The 24,767-nt window shown below is 34.0% G+C and overlaps 2 protein-coding genes across 3 annotated transcripts; both read left to right on the top strand.

Moving 5' to 3' along the window:
* The first annotated feature begins 4,489 nt into the window (after window positions 1-4,489).
* On the top strand, window positions 4,490-9,058 carry LOC137830212 (putative beta-D-xylosidase 2). Of its 2 annotated transcripts, none has more exons than XM_068637402.1 (6): window positions 4,490-5,084; window positions 5,896-6,174; window positions 6,252-6,519; window positions 6,600-6,950; window positions 7,030-7,443; window positions 8,013-9,058. In XM_068637402.1, the coding sequence occupies exons 1-6, from the start codon at window positions 4,689-4,691 to the stop codon at window positions 8,606-8,608; spliced, it is 2,304 nt and encodes a 767-aa protein (XP_068493503.1). In that variant the 5' UTR covers window positions 4,490-4,688; the 3' UTR covers window positions 8,609-9,058. The 2 variants fall into 2 exon arrangements, with proteins under 2 accessions (XP_068493503.1, XP_090161447.1); XM_090305321.1 differs by having other exon boundaries at window positions 4,630-5,084; window positions 6,241-6,519.
* A 10,830-nt stretch (window positions 9,059-19,888) lies between these two features.
* Window positions 19,889-22,935, top strand: LOC137830213 (uncharacterized). The gene is made up of 3 exons (XM_068637403.2): window positions 19,889-20,216; window positions 20,312-20,706; window positions 21,594-22,935. The coding sequence occupies exons 1-3, from the start codon at window positions 20,151-20,153 to the stop codon at window positions 22,762-22,764; spliced, it is 1,632 nt and encodes a 543-aa protein (XP_068493504.1). The 5' UTR covers window positions 19,889-20,150; the 3' UTR covers window positions 22,765-22,935.
* Window positions 22,936-24,767: the final 1,832 nt, after the last annotated feature.

Below are 24,767 nucleotides of genomic sequence, written 5' to 3' on the forward strand. Positions count from 1 at the left end.
ATGCAGATATATGAATAGAAAAGGTAAGATTATTGTAATTTTAAATATGGTAAGAGTATTTTTAAATATCATAACTGATGTAGTGGATTTACCTTTTTTTGTACCTTTTGTAGGACACCTTCTAAACGTAATAAATCATAATGATCACAATATATTTTAAGATCCTTAAGATCACAATATTTTTTTAAAAATATTGCTTCAAAATATATAATGATCAAGTTGCAGTATTATTAGCATGAATGCAGCAGTCAAAGCAACTAGAGTGAGAATACGTATGATTTTGTGGAAATTGATAACCCTTTCTTCTTTTAAATTTGAGCCAAATAAAGAAAGTAATGTTGTATCTAATTCATAGGATTCACATGTAAGAAAACAACCTACACCCATAAAAAAATGTTTTTCTACCTTTACAAATGAGATAATTAGATATGTTTTTGAGAAATTAGAACACATAACATAGTAAGAAATTTAGAGAATAGATTATAATATACATATTTAGCTCACCATAAATTTCACATCCAACTTTCTTCAAACCTTCTTATCCAAATTCATGCTATTATGTAATCCTTCTGTTGTTATGCACAAATCATCATCATATTTTTATTGCATTATGTTTTATATGGATTCTAAAGTGTGTGTTTTAAAAAATTAAAAATATTTATGTTTATGTTTTAATTTTTTTTTTTAAAATAGCAACCTTGATTTAAAATAGTTCATTCTAAATTCTTAAATTAGATAATAATTTTATGTTTTAAATTCTTAATTTAAATAAGTAATTAAAAATTTGATTATATTTTTATTTTAAATTCTAAAATTCGATAAATATTTTTAAAACATTTTATCATTTTTAGTTGTAAAATTTTAAAATATACTTCTTTTGTAATATTTAAAGTTTTAATTATTTTGATTTAAAAAATCTAAATTTTTAAATTTCATAATATTTTTTATTTTAAATTCGTAATTTAAGTAGTTAGTTTATTCAAACTTAAAATACGTTTTTTTATGTATCTTATTAACAAACAATTGAGTTTGATTATTAGATGAAAATATGACGTATAAAATAGATTTGAATATATGAATTTCTTATAAATGTTAATGTTTAGGGGTTAAGATTTAGGATTTAAAATAACTTAGTAATGAATGTGTAAAAAAATTTCTTATGAATTTCATGGTAAACGAATCATTTCACATATTGCATCTGTTTTGAGCATTATATATCTTTATTATAAATACCTAATCCACTTAAGTGAGATAGATTAAGTTTAATTTCAATCTTATTAAATGAATTTTATTATAGTTAAATTACTTTCTCACTTTTTAATTTTATATACCATCACTATTTCAATGTATTATGAACAAAATCATTATCCATGTTTATAAAATTAGATATTTAATAATTTATATTTTTTAAATATGTAAAATGAAATTCGTATAATCTTTCAAATTTCACAATTTCATAATTTATAAATGTTTTAAAATCTAAATTATATAATCATAATTACAAAAGTGTTTAAAAAATTCATTACATTTTTTACAAAATCTTTTAAAGTCTACATAAATTTACATTATTTTTATGTAAACTAATATTTTGAAAAGTAATTGAGTACACTCTTTTAATATACTATGAAATTTACATACATATAAAAAGAGTTTAATTTCATGCCCTTGTAAATATTTTACAATTGAAATTATTTTAAAAAATTATAAATATTTTCTTATAAAGTATTTATATCGTATATTAAAATAAAGATAGGATGACAATGAATTTTATTAAAACTTCAAATTAGTCTCAATATATGCATCTAGTTTGTTTGTAACATCTTTATCTTAAAATATAAGTAGGAATAAATAAAATATAAGTAGGAATAAATGATGAAATAATTTTACATTTAATACCTCTATAGTAGAGGAGACACGGACAATAACAAGTGAAATTGATATATTGATGACTATTATAGATATTATATGATACAATCGATTTGTTGCAAATTAAGTATCGAATTTAAATAACAAAGTTTTTAAATTATCCACCAAGTTAGATGGAAGTTAAGTGAATCAATTGAACATTCCTCCTTTTAGTGAGGTGAAAATATTCGACACTACTATTAACTGATTTTTCAAATTGTCACCTAAATTTAACGGAGTGTAATTCAAATTTATAAAAATGTTTCATTACTTATTATTTATTTACCAATTCATTATTTAGGCAACTCATTCGATCCATAATGTGATTAATAATCCGGTTTGTCGGTTAATAAAATGATGTGATTTATTCAAATCATTATATATTTAATCACCCGATCAAATGACGTGTAGTCCGACCGCACAATAACTATTTAACCAATTATCCAAAACAATTATTCATCCCCACCTATTTAACTATTTGTCCCCACCAGAGACAAGTTGCGGTTTCAAGCACCGCCTTTTTAAGCGTTTGTTTCTAACTGCTCAATTTTGGAAGTGAACTTTGCAAAACTCCCGCTCCGCCGTCCGCTTCTGTCGTCGGCTCCGGCCAACGCGCCACCGATATCACACTCCCCCTTCAGTAACCGCCGCCCGTTCACGCTCCACTAACCTCTGAACCGTGAGTACATAACTTTGGAAAACTCCCGCCTGTTATCTCACTTTCTTAAACGTAAACATTTGGCAGCCACCGGACTAAAAAAACTCTCAACTTTACATATCCACTTTAAATTTTCATGTATGGGTTTGCCTCTAACCACGTCAGAGTCTGAATTGGCCACGTAAAGGTGTGGCATTGGTGTACCCAAAAATTGGTGTAGGCGAAACTTTATTCAAACAATAAAAGATCAAATTTTGTGTCAAACATTTGACTAATGAATTAGTAGATTAGGAACAAAGATAAGAACGAAGAAAAAGTGCGAAATGGTGAAAGAAAGCAGACAAAACACCTGCAACATATTATGGGCACCCTCCCAAGAGCAATATCTAACAAACCTTTTCATTCATGTTCCTATCTATTCCTTCCATACAACTCAAGTGGAAAGTTTGTTCTCTGCTCATCCACTTGCGGACCAAAATACTGCTACTCCAATTACCCGTATCCAAATATCTCAAATAAAGATATTTTTCTCTTTCCATCTTCTTCCCCTTACTTAAATCTGAAAAAACCTCACCACACAAAAGTGAAAAAGTTGAGATATGAATGATTAAAAAATGTTTCCAATTCATAGCGTGTAATATGTCTAACCTTGTTTCCTACCTAAAATTGATATTTTGATAATGTGATCTATTCCTCTCTTGTTATCCTTATTTAGGTCTACTTATTCATATAATCGAGGGGGAGAAGGACATGGAAAATGGTGCTTAGCTTTACGCTTTTTGTTTGTTCTATCTTCCTGGTACTGCAATTCTATGTCACCGTTCAGATATATGAGGTATTCACTATTTTGGTGGCTTTAGGTTTGCAATGAGATATGATGTGAGCCAGGAGCTATGTTCCAGATCTGTACCTCACCTCACTTGTAAGGGAAGCTACTTCCCAACCAACAAGCACTTTTATAAATATCAGAACTTAAAATTGGACAATATTTTATTGAAATTTAACTTACACTTTCTTGATCTGTAATTTGTGTTGGACTGGACTCCACTTTGTTTTCATGTTTCTGATTTTAAAATCAACTACCTTTGAAAATGTGTGATGTACTCAAGCCAGTTCTTTGTAAGTTAACAGCTCAAGAGTAAAACAAAAACCATTGAACAACTCATGCAGGAATGATTAAATAACTTACAATGATTTGACATTGGTAGAAAACTAACAATCACGGCTATAATTGATTACAGTAAACATTTTCTCAATGTTTGTGATATTTAAGCAAAGTGGGAAATCGGTCATCAATAACACCATTTGTCATGAGTTGCCATAAGCATTAGTAATTTCTGTGATGAAAGCTGTTTCTTTATTCTGGCCAAAGCTTCTTTAGCATCTGAACCAGATATAACAAGAAATTTTGGACCACCTAATCATTCTACCGGCTAAGATAAGTTATGCTTTCCAGATAAACATTTGAAAATGCTTCCACCAAAATAAAGAAAGTCAATCTCATGCACTCTTTATCTAACACTACACATTTATCCTAATTATTAATATCTAACGAGTAGGACCAACCATACCCAAGGAATAGGATCACCAATACCAAGGAATAGGATCACCAATGTCCATTAAAATGTTGTTGGACCCATATGACTAAAGACATCCGCGATCCCAAAAGCTCATTGAAAAATAATAGTATTCTGCGGTTGCAATTGTAAACCAAATATTAAAAACACGCCCGAATGGTTGTAATCGTAAATATGCTAGATTCACTTTCGTAAAGAATAAGAAAGTAAGAGTATTATGTGGTTTTTAAAACCGACATACAGCAGGTGATGAATTCTCTCGGTTGTTAATTTGACAAATTGACAGAGAGAACTTTTTTTTAGTCACCAACTTGCATTAAATCTCACCAGCCAAGTTGCTTCATTTCCTAAGAAGGAGAAGGTAAAAAGATAATGGAAAATCCAATGGCTGAAAGCCAGCTGATAGCAACTTCTATCTAAAACAACATGGCATTGGACAAGCCATGATGTCCCCTCACCTATATATATACATTGTTCCATCCCTCCCATAACTTCTCAAGCCACCAAACCATCTAAGCTACATTCCACTTTTTATTTCCCTTTCCCTAATGGCTTCAATCTTTTCACCTCTCACCATAATCTTCTTCTTCCTCCTAGTCCTTTGGGGTGGCGAGGCACGTGACCCTTTTGCGTGTGACCCAAAGAACGCCGCCACAAGCAGCTTACCCTTTTGCAAGGCGTCGCTGGCAATAGCAGAAAGAGTGAAGGACCTGATTGGAAGGTTGACAATGGAAGAAAAGGTGGGCTTGCTAGTGAACAATGCTGCGGCAGTTCCACGGCTTGGAATCAAAGGGTATGAGTGGTGGTCGGAGGCACTGCATGGGGTCTCAAATGTGGGCCCCGGAACCAAGTTTGGCGGCCAGTTTCCCGCCGCCACTAGCTTCCCTCAAGTCATCACCACCGCTGCTTCTTTCAATGCTTCTTTGTGGGAAGCTATTGGACGGGTAAGCTTTTCTTTCATGGCTTCTGTTTTCTTAGCAGAATGGAATATCACTTTATTTTTAATGATATTTTTATTTATTAATATTTCGGTACAAATACTTTATTAATTAAGAATTATATTGTAATTTTCTAATAATTATTTTAATATTTTTGTCGAGATATCTTTCACTATGTTTGATTGAAGTGGAGAAACACTGAAGGAAAAAAGTATTGAAGGGAGAGAAAAAAAGTAATGTAGATGTCACACATTTTTCTTTCTCGTCACTCTAGTAAAAAAATTGGAAAAGTGGAGGCGGTGGATACTTTTTTTTGTTTTTGGAAAGAAACTGCAACTTTTCTTTTATACTCTCATCCATTAATTCGTTACTTTTTTTCGGTAATACAAGCTGAATTGGGGAAGACAAAAATTGCATTAATGTTCAAGACTTCTTAATCACAATAATTATTTTAGAAAATTGTATAGTCAGATTTTGAAAGAAACCTTTTTGAATTGGTTAAATACTTCTTTTAGAAACATTTGATATAAATAGATAGGACTTGATTATTTTTAATTTTTTTTTTTTTGTCGAAAGGTACTGTAATTAGAAAAAAGTCATAACTATTTTGTAAATCATGGATGCATTTGAAAGAAATACTTTTCGTTAATATTTAATATTCAGGGGACGTTTTACTTTTTATATTTATATTAAAAAAAATTGTAAGCTTGTAAATAAATTTTAAATTTGTGCAGATATCATAAAAAATTTATACGTGTTGCTGAAAACAGAGGCCTTAGAAACGTGTTTATAAAAAGTGTAATGAATGTATGTGTAGGTGGCCTCAGACGAAGCAAGAGCAATGTACAATGGGGGAACGGGTGGGCTTACATACTGGAGCCCGAACGTGAACATTTTTAGAGACCCACGGTGGGGCCGCGGGCAGGAGACTCCCGGCGAGGACCCAATACTTGCCGGAAAATATGCGGGCAGTTACGTGAGGGGACTGCAGGGGAGCGACGGTAAGCGGTTGAAGGTGGCGGCTTCTTGCAAACACTTTACGGCTTATGACCTTGATAATTGGAAGGGTGTGGATCGGTTTCACTTCAATGCAGAGGTAAGGTTTATTTGGTGTTTCTTCCAACTGAATTGTAGGGATGAAATGATATAGGTTTGTTTGAAGTTGATGTGCAGGTTAGCAAGCAGGATATGGAGGATACGTTCAACGTGCCATTCCGAATGTGCGTGAAGGAAGGAAAGGTGGCGAGTGTGATGTGTTCTTACAATCAGGTTAACGGCGTTCCTACCTGTGCAGACCCCATCCTTCTAAACACAACTCTTCGAGGCCTGTGGGGTCTTAACGGGTACATTGTATCAGACTGTGACTCTGTTGGAGTTTTCTACAATGCCCAACATTACACATCTACGCCGGAACAAGCTGCTGCTGCTGCCATTCAAGCAGGCCAGTTCCTTCTATTACTAGTTCCAATTTTATTTCTTCATTTCTTCTGGAAAAACACTTCATATTCGATCATGCTACAGGTTTGGATTTGGATTGTGGGCCTTTTCTAGCCCAGCACACGCACAATGCTGTCAAAAAAGGCCTGTTGAGAGAAGCTCATGTGAATGGGGCCTTGGCGAACACGTTGACGGTCCAAATGAGATTAGGGATGTATGATGGTGAGCAACCCGGTCATCCGTATGCCAATCTTGGGCCAAAAGATGTCTGCAGCCCAAGTAATCAAGACCTTGCCCACGAAGCCGCAAGACAAGGAATTGTCCTACTTAAAAACAAAGGCCCTTCTTTGCCTCTCTCCACAAGGCGTCACCGCACCCTGGCTGTTATTGGGCCCAATTCGAATGCCACTGTCACAATGATTGGAAACTATGCAGGTACAACCTTCTTCTTTTCATTCCCCAAAAATCTTGTAAACTAAAAATTCATCTAACCATCTCTTCATCTGCTTATTAGGTATTGCTTGCGGATACACTAGCCCTCTGCAGGGAATAGGGAAATACACCAAGACTATTCACGAGCTGGGTTGTTCAAATGTGGCTTGCACAGATGACAAGCAATTCGGGAGAGCTATAAATGCAGCCCAGCAAGCAGATGCGACTGTGCTGGTGATGGGCCTGGATCAGTCCATCGAGGCTGAAACTGTGGACAGGGTGGGCCTGCTTCTTCCTGGTCACCAACAAGACCTTGTGTCGAAAGTAGCATCTGCCTCCAAGGGCCCAACAATTTTGGTAATAATGTCCGGTGGGCCTGTGGATATAACTTTCGCAAAGAATGATCCTCGAATCCAAGGAATTTTTTGGGCCGGTTATCCCGGTCAAGCTGGTGGTGCTGCCATTGCAGATATCTTGTTTGGAACATCAAGCCCTGGTTTGTCTGTCTTCTTTTGGACTCTTTCTTCCTACACCTCCATACCTTCTTGTGCCACCCCCATACTAAATATGAAAATACCATTTTATCCTTTTTTTTTCACCCCCTTGAATTTAAAAAATAAGCCTATGGATTATGTAATCCGGATAAATTCCGGATTACATAATCCGGAAGTCAATTTCATATTTAGAAAAGACTTCAGGATTATGTAATCTGGAAGCTAATAACACATCTGAAAAAAAGACTTCCGGATTACATAATCCGGAAGCTAATCTTATGTATAGAAAAGACTTCTGGATTATGTAATCCAGAATCTAATCACAAAAGACTTCCGGATTACATAATCCGGAAGCTAATTCTGAATCTAGAAAAAGACTTCCGGATTATGTAATCCGGAATATTGAAAAGGGTATTTTTGGAATAAGAAAAATTTATGGGGGTGGCACAAGAAGGTATGGAGGTACAGGAAGAAGCAGCCCTTCTTTTGAGTCTTGAGAAAATGCCCTTGTAGGCCCAAATAAAGTGTATGGAAATGCAGAGCTAAATTACGTATTATATTTGAATTTCAGGAGGGAAGCTACCTATGACATGGTACCCAGAAGGGTACGTTGAAAAGTTGGCAATGACAAATATGGCAATGCGATCAAAGCGATCGAAAGGGTACCCAGGAAGAACCTACAGATTTTACAGTGGGCCTGTGGTGTATTCATTTGGTTACGGATTGTATTACACGCATTTTGTTCATACATTGGTAAGTGCACCCAAAGTGGTATCAATTCCCGTGGATGGGCACCGGCACAACAATAGCTCCAACATTGCCAACAATGCAGTTAAAGTGACACATGCCCGATGTGCCAAGCTTTCTATTAGCCTTCAGGTGGACGTTAAAAATGTTGGCTCCAGAGATGCCACGCACACGCTGTTAGTCTTCTCCGCACCACCTGCAGGTAATGCTCAATGGGCTCCACACAAGCAACTTGTGGCTTTTCACAAACTCCATCTTCCTGCCAAGGCCCAAGACCGAGTGCGTATCAACATTCACGTTTGCAAGCTCCTCAGTGTGGTTGACAGGTCCGGGACTAGGAGAGTTCCAATGGGCTTGCACACTCTTCACATTGCTGATATTAAACACACTCTCACACTTCACCCACACATCAACTCTTGAAATTTTTTCAATCATACTCATGCAAAATATACACACTACCTGCCAAACACCCTATACACAAGTGTATAATACATAGTATCATAGATGCCACACACATTTCAAGTTTCGCCTCTAAACTTCCTACATGGTGTTTCGGTTCAAATCAACCGCAAATTACATTGATTCATCAATCACAGCCAATAAAGTAACAGAGTTGGTTGCGATTTTTGAAGGAGAGATTAGAGCAATGTATTTTTCTCTCTCCCATTCATCACTACTTTGTTTACCATTCATTTTGCATGTACTTTTATTGATACAGGACATTAGTATACTTTGGTCAAATATAGTTCTATGTTTGGTAATCAGGACGAGCTTTTTAACCATGATGAGCAGAGCTTACATCACCAAATCACTTGGACCTTTCCATTTGTACTTCATTTTTACAATTGCAACCATGTTTAACCAACTGAATTAGATTTCCCTGACATCAATATATATCCACACTTAATGGATTTTAAAAAGATAATAATACATAGTTACGAGATACTGATAACAAATTATTATTAAGAGTTCCAAAAAAAGGTGTGCCACCGAACGACACAAATTAATTTTTAATATCACACAATTTTTTACTTAAACTTTTAATGGTGTTGGCCTCTCCTCTCCTCATGTTATTTTTTACTTAAACTTTTAATGGTAAATGATAGTGTGTATTTTCTTTAGCCTTTTATATTGAATTCAATAAAAGTACAAGACTCCTACATATTATGAATGGAATACAAGATTGGAATTTTACCTTTTTTCTGGTCAGATTTTAACTACACTAAATTGTCATTGTATTCAATTTTTGAATGGTATGAACCCCATCCCCTTACTAGGTTTGGAATGGTGTGAAAGTATAGTGTTTGAAGGAAGGTAAATGTAAAATATATTAGACATTGGGGAAGCTACATACATAAATTATTTAATAGCTTACTATTTTTCCAAATAAGGAAACAACAACCAGAATGCAACTTGGCTTCGTACAAAATGAGCCTCCCATATTAATAAAAAGTGAGGCTATCAAAAACAAAAAGTGAGTCTCCCATCATTTAAATTTTAAAGAGCGAGAAAAACTATTAAGGCAATCATGTGACATATAAACCAATAATGATCCAAACTGATGACAGAAGCTGGCATGTGTAGGCCAAAAAGAGCTCAGTCCAAAAAATACAATTAAAATATGAATAAAAATATGCAGTAATGCTTTCATATTGGAAATGGCCTTGATGTTGATATATAGCTTATAAGAAGCCAATAGAACACAGTAAAGCATTTAATTCAAGTTCCCATGTTCCGAAAATATGGTGTCACAGATTCCACGCTTTGACTTGTATCATTCAGCCGGAATGAAGGACTTCTTTCACTGTTCAAAATAGCTTCCAATTATAATAACTTTGCAGTGCAATAAAAAAGTGTATCATATCAGAATACAGCTGATGGAAAGCTTTTGCCCGTTTTCATTACCATCAGTTTACCCAATTCATGACTGACATTGATCCGGAAACACAATGTTACCCAAATATGTACGTTCTAAAATTATGCTTGACTTTGAATTCAAGTTTTCTACTTTAACAATTATGCTTAAAGCTCCATCAAAACAATTGGTAAGCAGAGAAGTAAAGGCTTTAAGAAGGGATTGATATGAAGAGAATAGATAAAAAGTATGAACAGGGAATAGAAGAAGCAAAGTAACATCTTGAGTAGAACTTTCTTTTTCCATCCCCCAACTAGTCATTATTCAAAGGACAAACTTTAGCAAAGGCTGACTTATAACATACTATGATGGGCTGAAAATCAAGGGAAGAAAAGGAGTACACCCAACGGGGCATTGCATATTTTCAAGTCTACTTTTTCGCTTCTATTTCTTAAAATGTTTCCAATTATTGGGGAGACCTCTATCATACATGTTACGTACCAATCTCTGCAAGAGGAAAGACCAATAACATGTCTTTGGTACTTCCTTTTGATGTTGAATTCAGTGGTCCTGGTTTAAAAGGCTTTTATCTTTGGGGCAGCTAATTAAAAGCTATGTATGACACATAAGATTGCGAAGGATGCCTAATGCAGAGCCAGAAAATAGTGAACTTGTTGGGAAGAGTTTGTTTGCTGAATCACTGATGATGAGGACCAGCTCTAAGAATTGTCAAATGTCAACAGCTCGAAAAATAAGGTTTCATTGGTCCACTTGCTGCCTTGCCAACCATCTTCAATTTTGACTTTTGATCATGTGACCCTTTCAACACAATCTGATACCGTTCACACCATATATGAAAATTTGGTAATTCCCTCCATACATTCACACATTCAAATATCAAAATTGTATATTCTGCAAACACATATCTTAAGTTGAATTCATAAAACAAATACATGAAAAAGTTTGATTTTTATCCAATGATTCTTATCAGTGGAACGTGTGATGCAGAAAATTCCTGACTTTGGGAATCTGATCCCATAAAATTGTATTGCCATTATTGCTCCCTATGGTATTGTTTTGGATTTGTTGTGATTTCCAATTAATGTTGTAGTAGGAGTGGTTAGCTATAATATTCAGCGCGGTTTGATATGAGCTTGCCAGCTTCTCATTTTTTATTCCTATTCTTAAAAAACATTATTACATCTGTGTCTTGTTGATTGATGACCGGAGTGAAACCAATGGTATAATTCCCATGTGTCAAATGACGTGATAGAAGAAGAATCCTTCTCTATGTGCCACTTGTCAATTCTTGTAGCCTCATCAAAGTTTTCTACTTCAATCCTTTATTATGATTCATCACGGATTTAGACTTGATAGTTTTCTATTTTTATATCATCATGGTTTGAGTTAACAGCAAGATGAAGTTTAATATAATGTTTAGCTGACAGATTCAGAGAATTAATAGACACACATATAGCGCATAATGCTTGTATTTAAAAAAGACTAAATGATTAGTGAGAGATTTATAAAAGGCAGCAGAAGCATATGATGATGTGTATAAAAATTTGAATTTGAATTTGGTGAGTGAGATGCATTATTGGGAAAGCTTTTGAGCTAATTAGCAGCAGAGTGATGAAATCACACCCTTGTTAAGCTGGCCTTGTTGGCCATAAATCCATTGAAATTCAAGCTACACATGCATAGCAATATGTATATGGTAGTGTATTATTACTGTTGGCTCGCAAAGCGAAAGCTACACTACACATGGGTCACCATCTCCACGTGAAATTTCATCAACAAGACACGTGCATCCCACAGAGGTTCCCTCAGTTTTTGCAGGAAGCCCTTGGAAAGATAACCACAGTGGATAAGCATAAGAGGAATACGAGGCAAAAAATAAATGTTCACAACTTCAAAAGATGAACATCAATTTTTATTATAAGAATATTGAAGCCATTACTTTATTTTGCCGTTAAAGGGACTCTTATGAAACGGTGGTGGTGTTAAAATGGGTACATTTTGTGACTGGAAAAAAGAACTAGCTTTTCAAATAATAAAAACAGGTTTAAGTGTGTAGGGCTTTGTGGAAATGAAACGCAGGAAAAACCTTATCCAAGAATCGTAGTTTAAGAGAATCTTTTGTGATGCGCGTCACCCTTTGCCTCCCTATGTACAAACATGTCTTTGAGAACGAAAAGCGTTTCAATGATTTTTATTTTATTTTTAATCTCCCACTTATTTCTTTAATCAATATTTAAATTTGCAATTACCAAGATTGGCATATGAGGATGCAATTCCTTCCATTATTATAGTTATATCTAAAGGATCTTATTATTGTGTAAGGATAAGCAATAAATGCCCACCCTGGAAAACCTTGGAATCCTAAGTTTTCCTCATTTTGATTTTTTAAATATGGAATATGACTTTAACAACCTAAGTTTTAAAACCACCTTCTCAAGATAAATATATATTGACACATAATATTTTCAAGTTAATCATTCATTTCAAGTTTATGTATGAGACGTATAGCTGTTTAAACACTTTAAAAAAAATCTCCTGCTTATACAATTTCCATTCAGCTTAATTCCTGAACAGCAGTATCTCATAAAAAAACACATAATTTTGTAAAAAAAGAAATATTAGATACTAGAATATTCCTTGGATTTCAGCTATTGGGCCGTTTTTCCGGTGTAACGAAGCAATAATTAAGTAGTTATGCATAAAATATTTTGGTCTAATTCAAAAGAATGTTCCCTGTCCATTATTAGAATTACACATAAATCAAATCTGTCCTTCTTGAACCAATAATTAGAGTTTCTTAAAATTATAATGAAGTGTAGTTAGCTATAGAATTCAAGAGAAATTTAGGTTATTGGTATGATTAGAATTATTTATTACCGATTTAGGTAACCAAAAAATTATTAAGTATATAGTTAAATCATTTCTAATTGCTATACTCAAATTGTTTAAGACCACACAATTTCATTTAATTGAAGAAAGACTTTTTAAACCTTAAATCATAAATCCTAATTTTAAATTCGTACAAATTTTCATGATTTTATTTAGTTATTAAAATTTGATTTATGAAATTAATTGAAGTAGTAAGTATTCTGGACGACTTTAGCATTATAGATATCGTGGATGTGCTACACGACTTGTGCTTTACGAAATTACTAGACATTCGTGAATACGGATGAACATTTATGTAGAATATGGATGTTACAGTGATGTTTTCCATTTTCGGTAGAGCATGCATTGGTTGTAGCATCAATCAAATATATGATAAAATTGTTTCAATAAAAATAAAGAATGAAAATATGTTCTTATATTAATATTTTATTTATTTATTTTAGTATTAAATGTTTTCTATGACATTTTCAAGGTGATGATAGGTTAGTTTCCTTGTGCACCACAAGTCGTACTATTAACTGATTACAACGAGAAGAAAGCTCTACTTGCAAAATATTCTTTGACGTTCAAAGTCATTAAAAGTATAAAATATAGGTAAAGAAAATATAGTAAAAATGCATGAGTTGTCCTCCACTCACCAAGCATGGTAGTCTATTTGTAGATCCTTGTTAATTTTAATTGTTGATATCGTATTGAATAGTTTTTAAGAGACATAAATAAATTTAATATCAATATCATGTAATAGAATCAAATATCAAAGAATTACATTAATTGTGTGATAATATGATTGACTTGACCCGAGTACATGTGAAGGTAAAACTGTAGGACAATTAATGAGAATCTCATATTTCTTGGTTAATGTCATGAGATTATGTTAGGAAGTAAATGCAGACCTTTGGGGACTAGCCCACCAAACGTTCCATTCCGTTGTGGATCACACTCAAATGCCAACTTGGATCTGAACGACACAATTTCCAAATATTTTCAATTTATCACTTCCTTTCAAATTCACTCACAACCTTTAAATAAATGTAGGAAGATTTAGGATAAAATATTGTGTTGGTGAGGTTTTGATATACCTTAAAACTCGTTGAACAACCTTGTGATGATGATTCACAAAAGATTTATACAAACTGGCTAAGAAGCTACATTGCAAAGCATATATCTGGACAAGTTTACAGAAGTCGTCTAATGATTCCTTGATAAGTAGGAAAATGAGTGTAAGTGGCGCGCTATAAATTATGGTAACAAAATGAGTGTAAAATGACGACTATGAGGTAAATTCGCCGTTTTAAACCAAAATGCATGGTCAAAAACAACGACTATGGGTTAAAGTGTCGTTTTAGACCAAAACGCTTGCTCTAAAACGACGGTTACCACTCATAGCTGTCTTTGTAGACCAAACGCTTTAGTCTAAAATAACGCTTTATAGCTGTCATTTTAAACTCGTTTTAATTTCGAAAATGTCACCACATTTTGATGGACAAAGTTTAACAATAAAAGCGTTATGAATGTATTGTCGTGAATGTGCTTCTTTGCACCAGTGAGAGAAGCATAATTTAAAAAAACCTTCAATAATTTCGATTGAAACATAAGACATCTACTTACATTTAAGATATGTTGGTACTTTCTTTCCACCACATAAATTTGTGTTGGAGTTTCTATTCAAGTTGTTTGACATATGATACCATTTATATCATAAAAATATTTCCATAATTTATTTTCTATAATTTAGTCGTATGTCAACAATTTTAAAATTTTATTTTCTATAATTAAATACATTAGCACAATTTTTAAATACGTTTTAGTCTCTAATGAGTGAATATTATTTTAGTTCTTAAAAAAACTTCTGTTTTTTGTGTCTCAAAAAATGGCATATCTCGTTCAAAGGAATATCCAAACATGCATCGTGTAGTCGAACACTAGAACTGAAATTTGTTCCTCACTTAACCTTCTAACATTGTGTTTAGAACGTGAGAAAGGCATCAAAATAGAAAAGAAAGACAATGAATTTTTAGGGGATTCATTATGACAACATGTTTGGAATGCGAAAACATAAATAGGCATAACTTTTATATTATAAACAAAAATTGAGCCCAGATTGCAGAGTTTCTTGGCAAAAAAAAAGGACGAAAAAGTAGTAGAAATATGCACTATTCATTGTTGTACTAGCCTTTTTCTTGTCAATGATTCGCTGGATGTCAATATTAATGTTAACTTATTATCTCGTAACCATAATCTATTGTATTCTGATTCACATCTTCTTATCTTGCAATTGAATAATGAAATGGTAATGTGAGAAAAGTTCTCCCAAGCTCCAAATGTGATTCTCTTTCATTGAAATAGTGGGGGCACTGGTGCCATATTTTTTGGCATTAAGTCAACTACACTTTACAAGCACAAGATATGCATAGGGGAAAAGAAAGAGCTAGCAATCGCAAACTAATTTGTAGGTATTGAGACATGCAGTTGCAGCACGAGAACCATCGACCTTACGTATTCAGTTTTGATAAAAACAATAATTGGCAATAATAGGAGAAGAATGAAAACGAAACAAGGGTAGATCCAAAAGTAAAGGAAAGAAAACAGACCAATAATGGCTGCACCAATCAAACAGTACCCAAGAAGAAACATAGACCCTGCCATGGGTACAACATGAGGCCATCTTGTAAAACTTGTCATTTCATTAACGATAACAAGTTAAGACACAACATGTGTCGTTGCAGAAGCAAAACTAAAATGGGTACTTTATACTGTTAGTTTTGTAAATTTCAATTGCTTGGTTGAATACATTGCAGGACCTATTTCACTGTGATACAAAAGAAACAAAAATATTGTAATTACAAGGATCTAACAGGAAGTGGATGAAGTAGGAAAAAAGTTGAAAAAAAAAGATGCATAGTGTACATAAAATTGAATTTTGGAAAGTGGGTGAAGTAGAAGTATGACCTAGAAAATAAGTGGACCTCCAATTCCATTGATAATGTCTACTAATAAACAGAAGATGTCATCTTCAACACAATGATGGACCCCAATTCCTACCTGGATCTCCTTAGCTGTTGTAGCACAGCAGAGTAACAACTATGTGTATGTATTTGCCTTGGCCACCCCATTAATGGTCCCAAACACGACCAATACCAATGTTCTTAAGTAATCTCCTTTAATCTCATTATCACCTTCATTAGATATAATAATTTTTTTCAATTTATAAATAGGTGTGAATTTTATTTTTCTAAACTGTGAATTTATAAATTTAAATTTAAACTTAATACTTTTTAATATATAAATGCAAATCTGATCTCATAAATTAATTTTATAAAATTTGGTTAAACTTAAAATTCTTTCCTTAATGTTTTCTACTCAAATTTACCTCCATCTTTTTTTTTATTATTTTAACTCCTCAGATTACTTAAAAAACATCTTTTACTTCTAAAATAACATTCTTAAAAAGTACCAATCATAGGGACTGCACTTCCCTTCCCACGCCTACGTTACTTTTCATTCCCCGTCTTCTTTATTCTTGTCCCGTTTCTTCACACTCTTAAATTTTATAATTTTTTATATTGTTTCACTATTCTTTTATTAATATTCTTTTATATATTACATACATACATCAAATAATAATATTTCCTCTTCTTTTAATTAATAACCCAATTATTAAGTTAATGTTTTTCGAATCCCCCAATAAAAATGCAGTATTCATATTTCTTGATTTCTTTTTAACTAATCTTTTGAGGGTAATCTTTTGCAGGAGAGAATGACTGATAATTTGTCAATGAAATGTGTTATGGTCAAATTATTATCATGGTTTTCAGGTTACAACTTTCTCTTTCCTTATGCAACCACGTCATCATAATATAAAATGTGGCATTGTGATACGAAAATAAGAAATGACGACCCTTCAAATTTCATCAATATTATGTTTAAAAAAAAGGAAAAGAAAATAAAAACAACATGTTTTTTTTTTAATTTATTGGACTGCTGCTGGGCTTATCATGCAATCATATAAAATATGCCAAAATGCGACAATAATAACGTCTTAAAAATAAAAGCGACAATATAGTATTATACTAATAATAATAAAAAAGAAGGAAAAAAAGCAATAATAAGAGAGGACAAAAATGAAAGAATGAAAGAGAAAAGGAAGAGCGTGGAGTCGAGGAGGCGAGGCTTATCCAAACACATGGCATGGAGAGGGTGGTAGGTTGTGGGGCCGAAATGGTGGAATGACACGTGGAGACAGGCTGGCATTAGAGGGTGACGTGGCAAACGGGGGCATGGAAGAGATGGAACAGGAAGTGTAGGATGTTATAACGGGGGTGTGAGGGAAGTTAGAGAAGGCTTTAAGACAAACCCATCTGGCTAGTTTTCCCCATTCACGTGCATTCATTAATAATATCATATGGGTGAAATAAAAAGCAAACCCTTTCAAACAAAAAGCATGATTCCCGTGCCTTACGATACAAGCCACTCTTTCCATCAATTCTTTTTCCCCCTCACAACCAATGCTATCTACAATATTTCTTGCCTATAAAAATCTCCTTTCACACTTCAAATTTTAACACCTTTCATCTAAATTAGAGGTAGCTCTGAAGCATTTAAATTCTACCACCATATTGAAAATGACATCAATGTCATATATAAGACAATTAACATATGGAAAGTCTTATGTTGTCACTTCAATTGCACCTCCTTAGTTCTTCTGTTGGATTCAATGCCAACTTAAGTTTTGTTTTACCTTCAAATAACTACAGATTTAGTTTGTACTTATTTATTTAATATTAAACATATATTTATCAGATTAAAAAAAATCCACACAATGTGATTTATCATTCATGTCTATGAATTTAATAGCTTCACATTTTCTGTCATAATTCACAAGCAGTACAATCATTGTGAGGTAATTACCAAATGATCTAATCTCAATAATTTTGGCTTAAACATCATCATGCTAAACTTGAAGTCCCAACTTTAAAATTTTATTATAAATAGAAAATCATAATTTAAATTTAGTGTGTTTGGATTTAATGATCATGACCCTCTCACCAAAGACATGTTAGAAGAAATCAACATAATGTTTCCCTCTTAAATTGAAATCCTTTGAGGTTTAGCACAGTTTACTAAGGAATAGCATAAGCTTACTCAAATTATGAACGTACTCCTTCAAAACACTACACTACTATTCGGTGCTATGACTATGTTAAATACCAACCCAAGTGTGTTTATCATAAAGTGCTCAAAGCTCTTTTGAAGCATCTTCTTTTCTTCATTATTTCACTTTTTTTTTGGTAGAAGCTTACATGTCACGATACCCATAAAAAAGTTCTATCAGCATAATTTAAAAAAATTATAATCAAAACTAGTTAATACAACACTTCATAATACAAAATATGATTTATCAATAGTCAACACATAAAATTAGGTTATAAACTTTAATAATAGGTTAGACTTCACCTTAAAATCAGTTAACACTAGCTAGAATTATCGAATAGCACATAACGTGTCTCGTAGTCTTAGGAGTGTAATGTATTAGGACAAAATATTTTTTATTCACAAAAAATATAACAGAAAATTAGTGTATATTTAATATCACTTTCAAACCAGTTAAAATTAAACTATAATCTAACCACAAGAGTTTAATAATCATATATTTCAGGGTAAAATTTTATACGTTACTACAAATAAAAATGTATTTAATATAATTTAAAATCATTATTATTATAAGAAATAAACCGATAAAACGAGATAATTAAATAACACTGTAAAATATTATTATATTATTTATTATATAACATTTAAATTAACACACTGACCCAAATAATATTAGTTGTGTTATATGTTGATCTGAATTCTACAAATTCAAACTTTTCATAAAAATGAAAATTCAAATCCCTCTTCAAAATATCTATCCATCTAGAAAAACATGACACAACCTCTTTCTCGGTGATTACGGCAACTTGACATGTTGCAGAATCAACATAATCACCAATGGGAAAAGAAAATTAAAGTTGACATTCATGTCAAAGTGAATTGTTAACACGTTATTATTTATTTATTGACCAAGTTTCTTATCTAAAATTCCATTATCACAGTCTGCTTTTACCATAAAAAGTTGCAAACTAATGCTCATTGCACTAATCAAACTTGAATATCACATGCAGAGATACTATTTATTCACTTTTCTCTGGAATTATCAAACCATGTTGAGTAATTTGAGTTAATGACCATTGTTAGAAAAAAGAACAGTTTATCAAATGTCCTTAACACAAACTCACGAAAGAGTTAAAAATGATTTTTTTTATTCAAAAGAGTAATTATATATTTATCGTAACTTGTAATAAAACTCGTAATTAAATATGTATTTGTTAATTTTGAAGCACTATCTGAAAATAGCAGTTAAGAAGATAATATTTTATTAAGAAAAAATAAAATGAAGTCATAAAGTTGGGGTCCTAGACCTTTGAACAAGGTCTCAATATTGGTAATGTGAGAGAATCTAAATCTGTGTGTGTTGCCAGCTACGATGTTAAAGGATGAAAGCTCTTGCACAAAGGTCAAAGTTGTCAATATCTCTTTCAAGGCATTTTTTTTGCAAGGTGTTTGCTCTCAACTTACACTTTATATATTTATATTGAGTGAAACATTAAAATGTATAGTTATCATATATATTTAATTAGTATTTGAAATTATTATTATGTATTTACACCTGTAAGGCTGTGACGTTAGTATATAAAGTTCTATAAAATTAAAAAAGCCAGATTAAAAATAAATAAATACAGTTGTTTATTTGTTCACATTGTTTGAATTTCACAATGGAAATGATACGTTTGTTTAAATGCTAGATCTACACATTTATTAAAGAAAAAAAAAATTATTATAATAAATAATATAATATAAAATAAGAGAAATAAAAAGAGAGAAATAAGGTAAAAGATGTGAACAACGTTGATAGAATCTAGAATCCCTAGTTTGTTCGCCACTTGTCCATTGCGCCCGTTTTCTATCTCAAACTCTCTTCTCCCCTTTATATACTTCTCTTCCTTTTATTATAAGCTCGGTGAGAGGGAGTGAGAGAGAGAGAGAAAGCAATAACACTCCTACCTGTTAACAGGTGGGAGAAGAAAGAGAAGGGACCAAAGGAGAGGGTGTTTGATATTTTGACGGTCCAGGGTTGAATCTTCTGCCACACCACCATCAATGGCCGTGACCACTCCCTATCTCAATGCAACAGAAAAAAAGCACTGGTGGCTCACCAACCGTAAGGTAAGAATCTTCCACCGCCGCCTTTCGCTTCCATTTTAATTAAGAAATCCCTATATTCCCCTCCGTCGTTCCTAAACACGCGCCTGTGAGTGTAGGTTGTTGAGAAATACATCAGAGACGCTCGCTCTCTGATGGCCACGCAGGAACAGAGCGAGATCGCTTCGGCGCTCAACCTTCTCGACGCGGCTCTCGCGATCTATCCGCGGCTCGACGAAGCGCTGGAACTGCGAGCGAGGTGTCTGCTCTGTCTGCGGAGGTTCAAAGAGGTGGCGGATATGCTTCAGGACTACATTCCGAGCTTGAAAATGGCGAACGATGAGTCGGTTTCTTCCGATAGTTCTTCGCAACAACTTTCTAGGGAGGGCGCGAAGCTTCTCTCGTCTGATTCATCGACTTCGGATCAGAGTTTCAAGTGTTTCTCTGTCTCTGACTTGAAGAAGAAGGTTATGGCAGGACTGTGTAAAAGTTGCGACAAGGAAGGGTATTGGAGGTATTTCCCGTCATAGTAATTTTTAAAAATAAATTAAATTAAGTTTTACGTCATTTGTCATTATTATAGTATTTAGTATGTCCCTCTTGCATTGGTTTTCCAGTCTGTCACTGCTCTGGATTTTAATATTTTAATTTAGAGATAATTGTTTTGACAGCATTTAAAATTAAAATGGAGTTTATTGGTATTGGAGTTGAGTTTGGGAGTAGATGTCATATGGGGATGGGGTGTGAGTAAATGCTCTGCCAGCTGGCCTGCCATAATCTGCCATAATGAAATGTTTCCTAACTCCTCCTTTTAAAACCCCAATTCAATTCAATGCACCGTAACAATGGGAAACCCATCAAATTACTAATATAATATTATTAAAATCTTTGCGTTTAAGTGTTCTCACATTTCAACTCTCCCAGATTTTCTCTTTCTAACTCACTGCAACTTCAATTCTTAAATTACTAATTAATATTATTAATTGCTTTTCTTCCTCTTTCAAATAATTAATATTAAACTGTTTTGGAATTCTCACATCAATTTTTTCCAATTTTCACGATAAAAAAATAAATGTTGACCCTATATCTTCGAACCATTTTTAATTTTTTTTTTTATTGACAATATTTGCAAAAAATAGGTGTCACTGTGATTTATAAATTTAATGAATGTGTTAAAACCGCTGTTGTTAATCCTCTATAATGTTAAATAAAACAAAAAATGATGTGAAAAGAGTTTTAAAAAAATGTCTTCATTTCGTCTAAAATAATATATTTTCTATTATAATTTTGTATTTGTAAATTGTGTAAGGTTTTTTTTATGTAATCCAGTAATTAAAAAATAATTGAGAAACTTTGAATTGGAAATCATTTTTACATTTTTCTGTTCTATTTTTGTAACAGATACTTGGTTCTGGGGAAAGCATGCTGTCACCTAGGCCTAATGGAAGACGCAATGGTTCTTCTCCAAACGGGTAAAAGGCTGGCTTCGGCCGCATTCCGCCGCGAGAGCGTGTGCTGGTCCGACGACAGCTTCTCCCTCTCGAACCCCCTCTTCTCCGGCGACACAACCCCACCCCGGGCCCCAATGCCGGAGTCCGAAGCAGTGACCCAACTCCTTGCCCACATAAAGCTCCTTCTCCGTCGCCGCGCCGCCGCGCTCGCTGCTCTGGAAGCCGGCCTCCACTCTGAGGCTATCCGCCACTTCTCCAAAATCGTTGACGGTCGCCGCGGCGCCCCGCAGGCCTTCCTCGCCGAGTGCTACATGTACAGAGCCTCTGCTCACCGCTCCGCCGGCCGAATCGCCGATTCAATCGCCGATTGCAACAGAACCCTCGCCCTGGACCCCACCTGCATCCAAGCGCTGGAAACCCGAGCCTCTATTCTGGAATCCATTCGGTGCTTCCCAGATTCACTCCACGACCTTGAACACCTCAAACTCCTCTACAACACCATCTTGCGCGATCGCAAACTCGCCGGCCCCGCCTGGAAGCGACAAAATGTGCGCGCCAGAGAAATCCCCGGGAAACTCTGCGCCCTCACGACCAAGATCCAGGAACTGAAACAGAGAGTAGCTTCGGGAGACACCTCCAACGTGGACTACCACGGTCTCATCGGATTGCGGCGCGGGTGTGGTCGTTCGGAGTTACAGAGAGCGCATTTGCTGCTGTCCCTGAAACACAAGCCCGACAAGGCAATGTGCTTCATTGAGCGGTGCGAGCTGGCGGAGGAGCGCGACCTCGATTCTGTTAAGGAGAGGGCGAGAATGTCGTCGCTCTTGCTCTACAGGCTGCTTCAGAAGGGTTACACCAATGTGATGGGTTCCATAATGGACGAGGAGGTTGCTGAGAAGCAGAGGATGAAAAATGTTCTGGAAGCTCAGGCTGTTCTGGAAGCTCAGGCCAAAGCCGTTAAATTGGAAAACCAAAAGTGCACCGTTTCGTCTCCTTCCACTGCGAATCCCGCGGTTTTTCAGGGAGTCTTTTGCCGCGACCTTGCGGTGGTTGGAAACTTGCTTTCGCAAACGGGATTCAACCGTTCCATTCCGGTCAAGTACGAGGCGTTGAGCTGCTGATTAAAATAAAAAAAAAATCCAAGAATCTCTGCTTCGTCGCTTCTTGTACAGATGGATAAGTTGGGAAAATTTTGTCACATTTTTCTTCTGTTTTATTCTATATCATTACTTTTATGCTCTCATTTATTAGTTGTACAAAGCTACTATTAATTTGGAAGTCTACTTCTGAAATTTGGAGCTGCAGCGCAAAACTAAATGATTTAAAACTTCCTACGTTTTAAAATGTGTTTTACATTATTGCAATGACCATGACTTCTATTTTAAATAATTTAGTTAAATATTAAAATTGAATCTTTTTAAAAGGCGTGAATTTATTAATATATTTTTTTACTGTGTCTATTTTTTCCTTTTTATTATCTTTTACCATAAATTTGAAATTGATTTTTAAAATTTTACTTGATGCAATTTATTTCGTAATGCATATAATGTGTGTTGACTTCATATTCACTTTTGGAACAAATTTATGGCCTTTTTCTTAGAGGACAAAGAGAGGAAGGAAGCGTGGAGAAGTGAGTAAGCTTAAAGGGGGAGAAATGAGAAGTTAAATTAAAGGTGGGGTCCACCAAGAAACTCGCCTATTCGTCACTAACTACTTCTAAATACATAGGGAATCTTAATTACTTTTTCAGATTATATATTAAATAAATAAATATATTTAATAATAAAATAAATCATGAAAACATATAATTTATTCTTTAACTTTAAAAACCTTATAATTGGTTTAGGTAAGAGATTTCTAAACACTGTGGTTTTTTTATAAGTACTGGTTGTAATTCGACCCCTTAATGTGTTTTAGGTTTGAGAAACCGACCTAAGCCTGGAGGGTACCTAACCTTTTAAGTTTTATGAAAGAAAGGATTGAAATTTGATTTTAACTACCATGAGTAAAACCAATCAAAGCATTTGACCTATAATATATAAATACGAATAGAACCTATCTTATAAACTAATTTTCATGGCTAGAGTCTGAAGTCTATGCTATAAGATGATATAAAAGTTTATTGGGTAAATGATTAAATGAAATATTGAACTGAAACAATTTGAAAGGTAATTTCAAGAAGTAATACACATTGCTAAAAAATTAAACACTATTAAAATAACTAGTTTTCTTTATGAATACGATTTTGTTAAAAGAAACTTATATGCAAGGTCAAAAGCCCAGAAGTATAATAAATGCTATATATTGAAATACGTGACATGGTCTAATTCTATAGGGCATTGGTTCATTGAAGATGATGTAAGGTTATTTGGAATTAGACCAAGAGCTGAAGAAGTGTAGGTGTTTGCAGCAATTAAAGAGAATCCAATAGCTGCAGAAAATAGTGGAGGCAACTGTAGAAGGCCATGATGAAGTTGTGCAGAAGGGAAAAAGTGGTCAGTTTTCTAATCACTTTTGCATTCATATACAACAAATATGAAAAAGGTCTAATCTGCACTCAATACAAGAAAACAAAGGATTAGAGAGGAAACGTCAATTCAACTTTTACCATCACAACTCTTTTACCCATGTCTTTGGTACCAGTAAAATCTTTTTCAAGTTTTTTTTTTATACACATATATTAAGCATTACACACCTAAAACTTTATGCCAGTGTTTACTTATAGACAAATTGAAGAGGGTCGTTGGGAATGAATGCAAAAAAGCTTGGATTCAACCTTGGAAGCCTAATAATTGTCTTTTGTTTGAGGCGTGGTTTCTGATACACGCAAAAGCTTATGTATTTCTTCTTCTGTGTAAGAGATGCATTATTACACTGTCTTCTGTGAGCTTCCACCTTGGAGGAAGGATCCAACTGTTGCCAGAAAAAAGTTTGAAGTTATTCACATTCGCATTTGCTGGTTTTGAAGACACCAACTTAAAATATCAGAGAAAATCATTCACTCAGCTAATAACAACAAATGTGACAACTGACCAAGTCAAAGTGTATGCCACTAAGAATTTCCCAGATGAGGGGAGAAAACAAAGCTTTCAAAAATCACCTAACTCTTGGACTAAATGCAACT

The sequence above is a fragment of the Phaseolus vulgaris genome, chromosome 7 (assembly GCF_051622355.1).
Source record: "Phaseolus vulgaris cultivar YP4 chromosome 7, ASM5162235v1, whole genome shotgun sequence".
Taxonomy (NCBI): Eukaryota; Viridiplantae; Streptophyta; class Magnoliopsida; order Fabales; family Fabaceae; genus Phaseolus; species Phaseolus vulgaris.

Bases quoted from the DNA above. Each gene is read 5' to 3' on its own strand.
- LOC137830212 (XM_068637402.1), top strand. From the start codon at position 4,689: ATGGCTTCAATCTTTTCACCTCTCACCATAATCTTCTTCTTCCTCCTA. The intron at 6,520-6,599 runs GCCAGTTCCTTC...ATCATGCTACAG, and splicing joins TGCTGCTGCCATTCAAGCAG to GTTTGGATTTGGATTGTGGG. The intron at 6,951-7,029 runs GTACAACCTTCT...TCTGCTTATTAG, and splicing joins AATGATTGGAAACTATGCAG to GTATTGCTTGCGGATACACT.
- LOC137830213 (XM_068637403.2), top strand. From the start codon at position 20,151: ATGGCCGTGACCACTCCCTATCTCAATGCAACAGAAAAAAAGCACTGG. The intron at 20,217-20,311 runs GTAAGAATCTTC...CTGTGAGTGTAG, and splicing joins GGTGGCTCACCAACCGTAAG to GTTGTTGAGAAATACATCAG. The intron at 20,707-21,593 runs GTATTTCCCGTC...TTTTTGTAACAG, and splicing joins GACAAGGAAGGGTATTGGAG to ATACTTGGTTCTGGGGAAAG.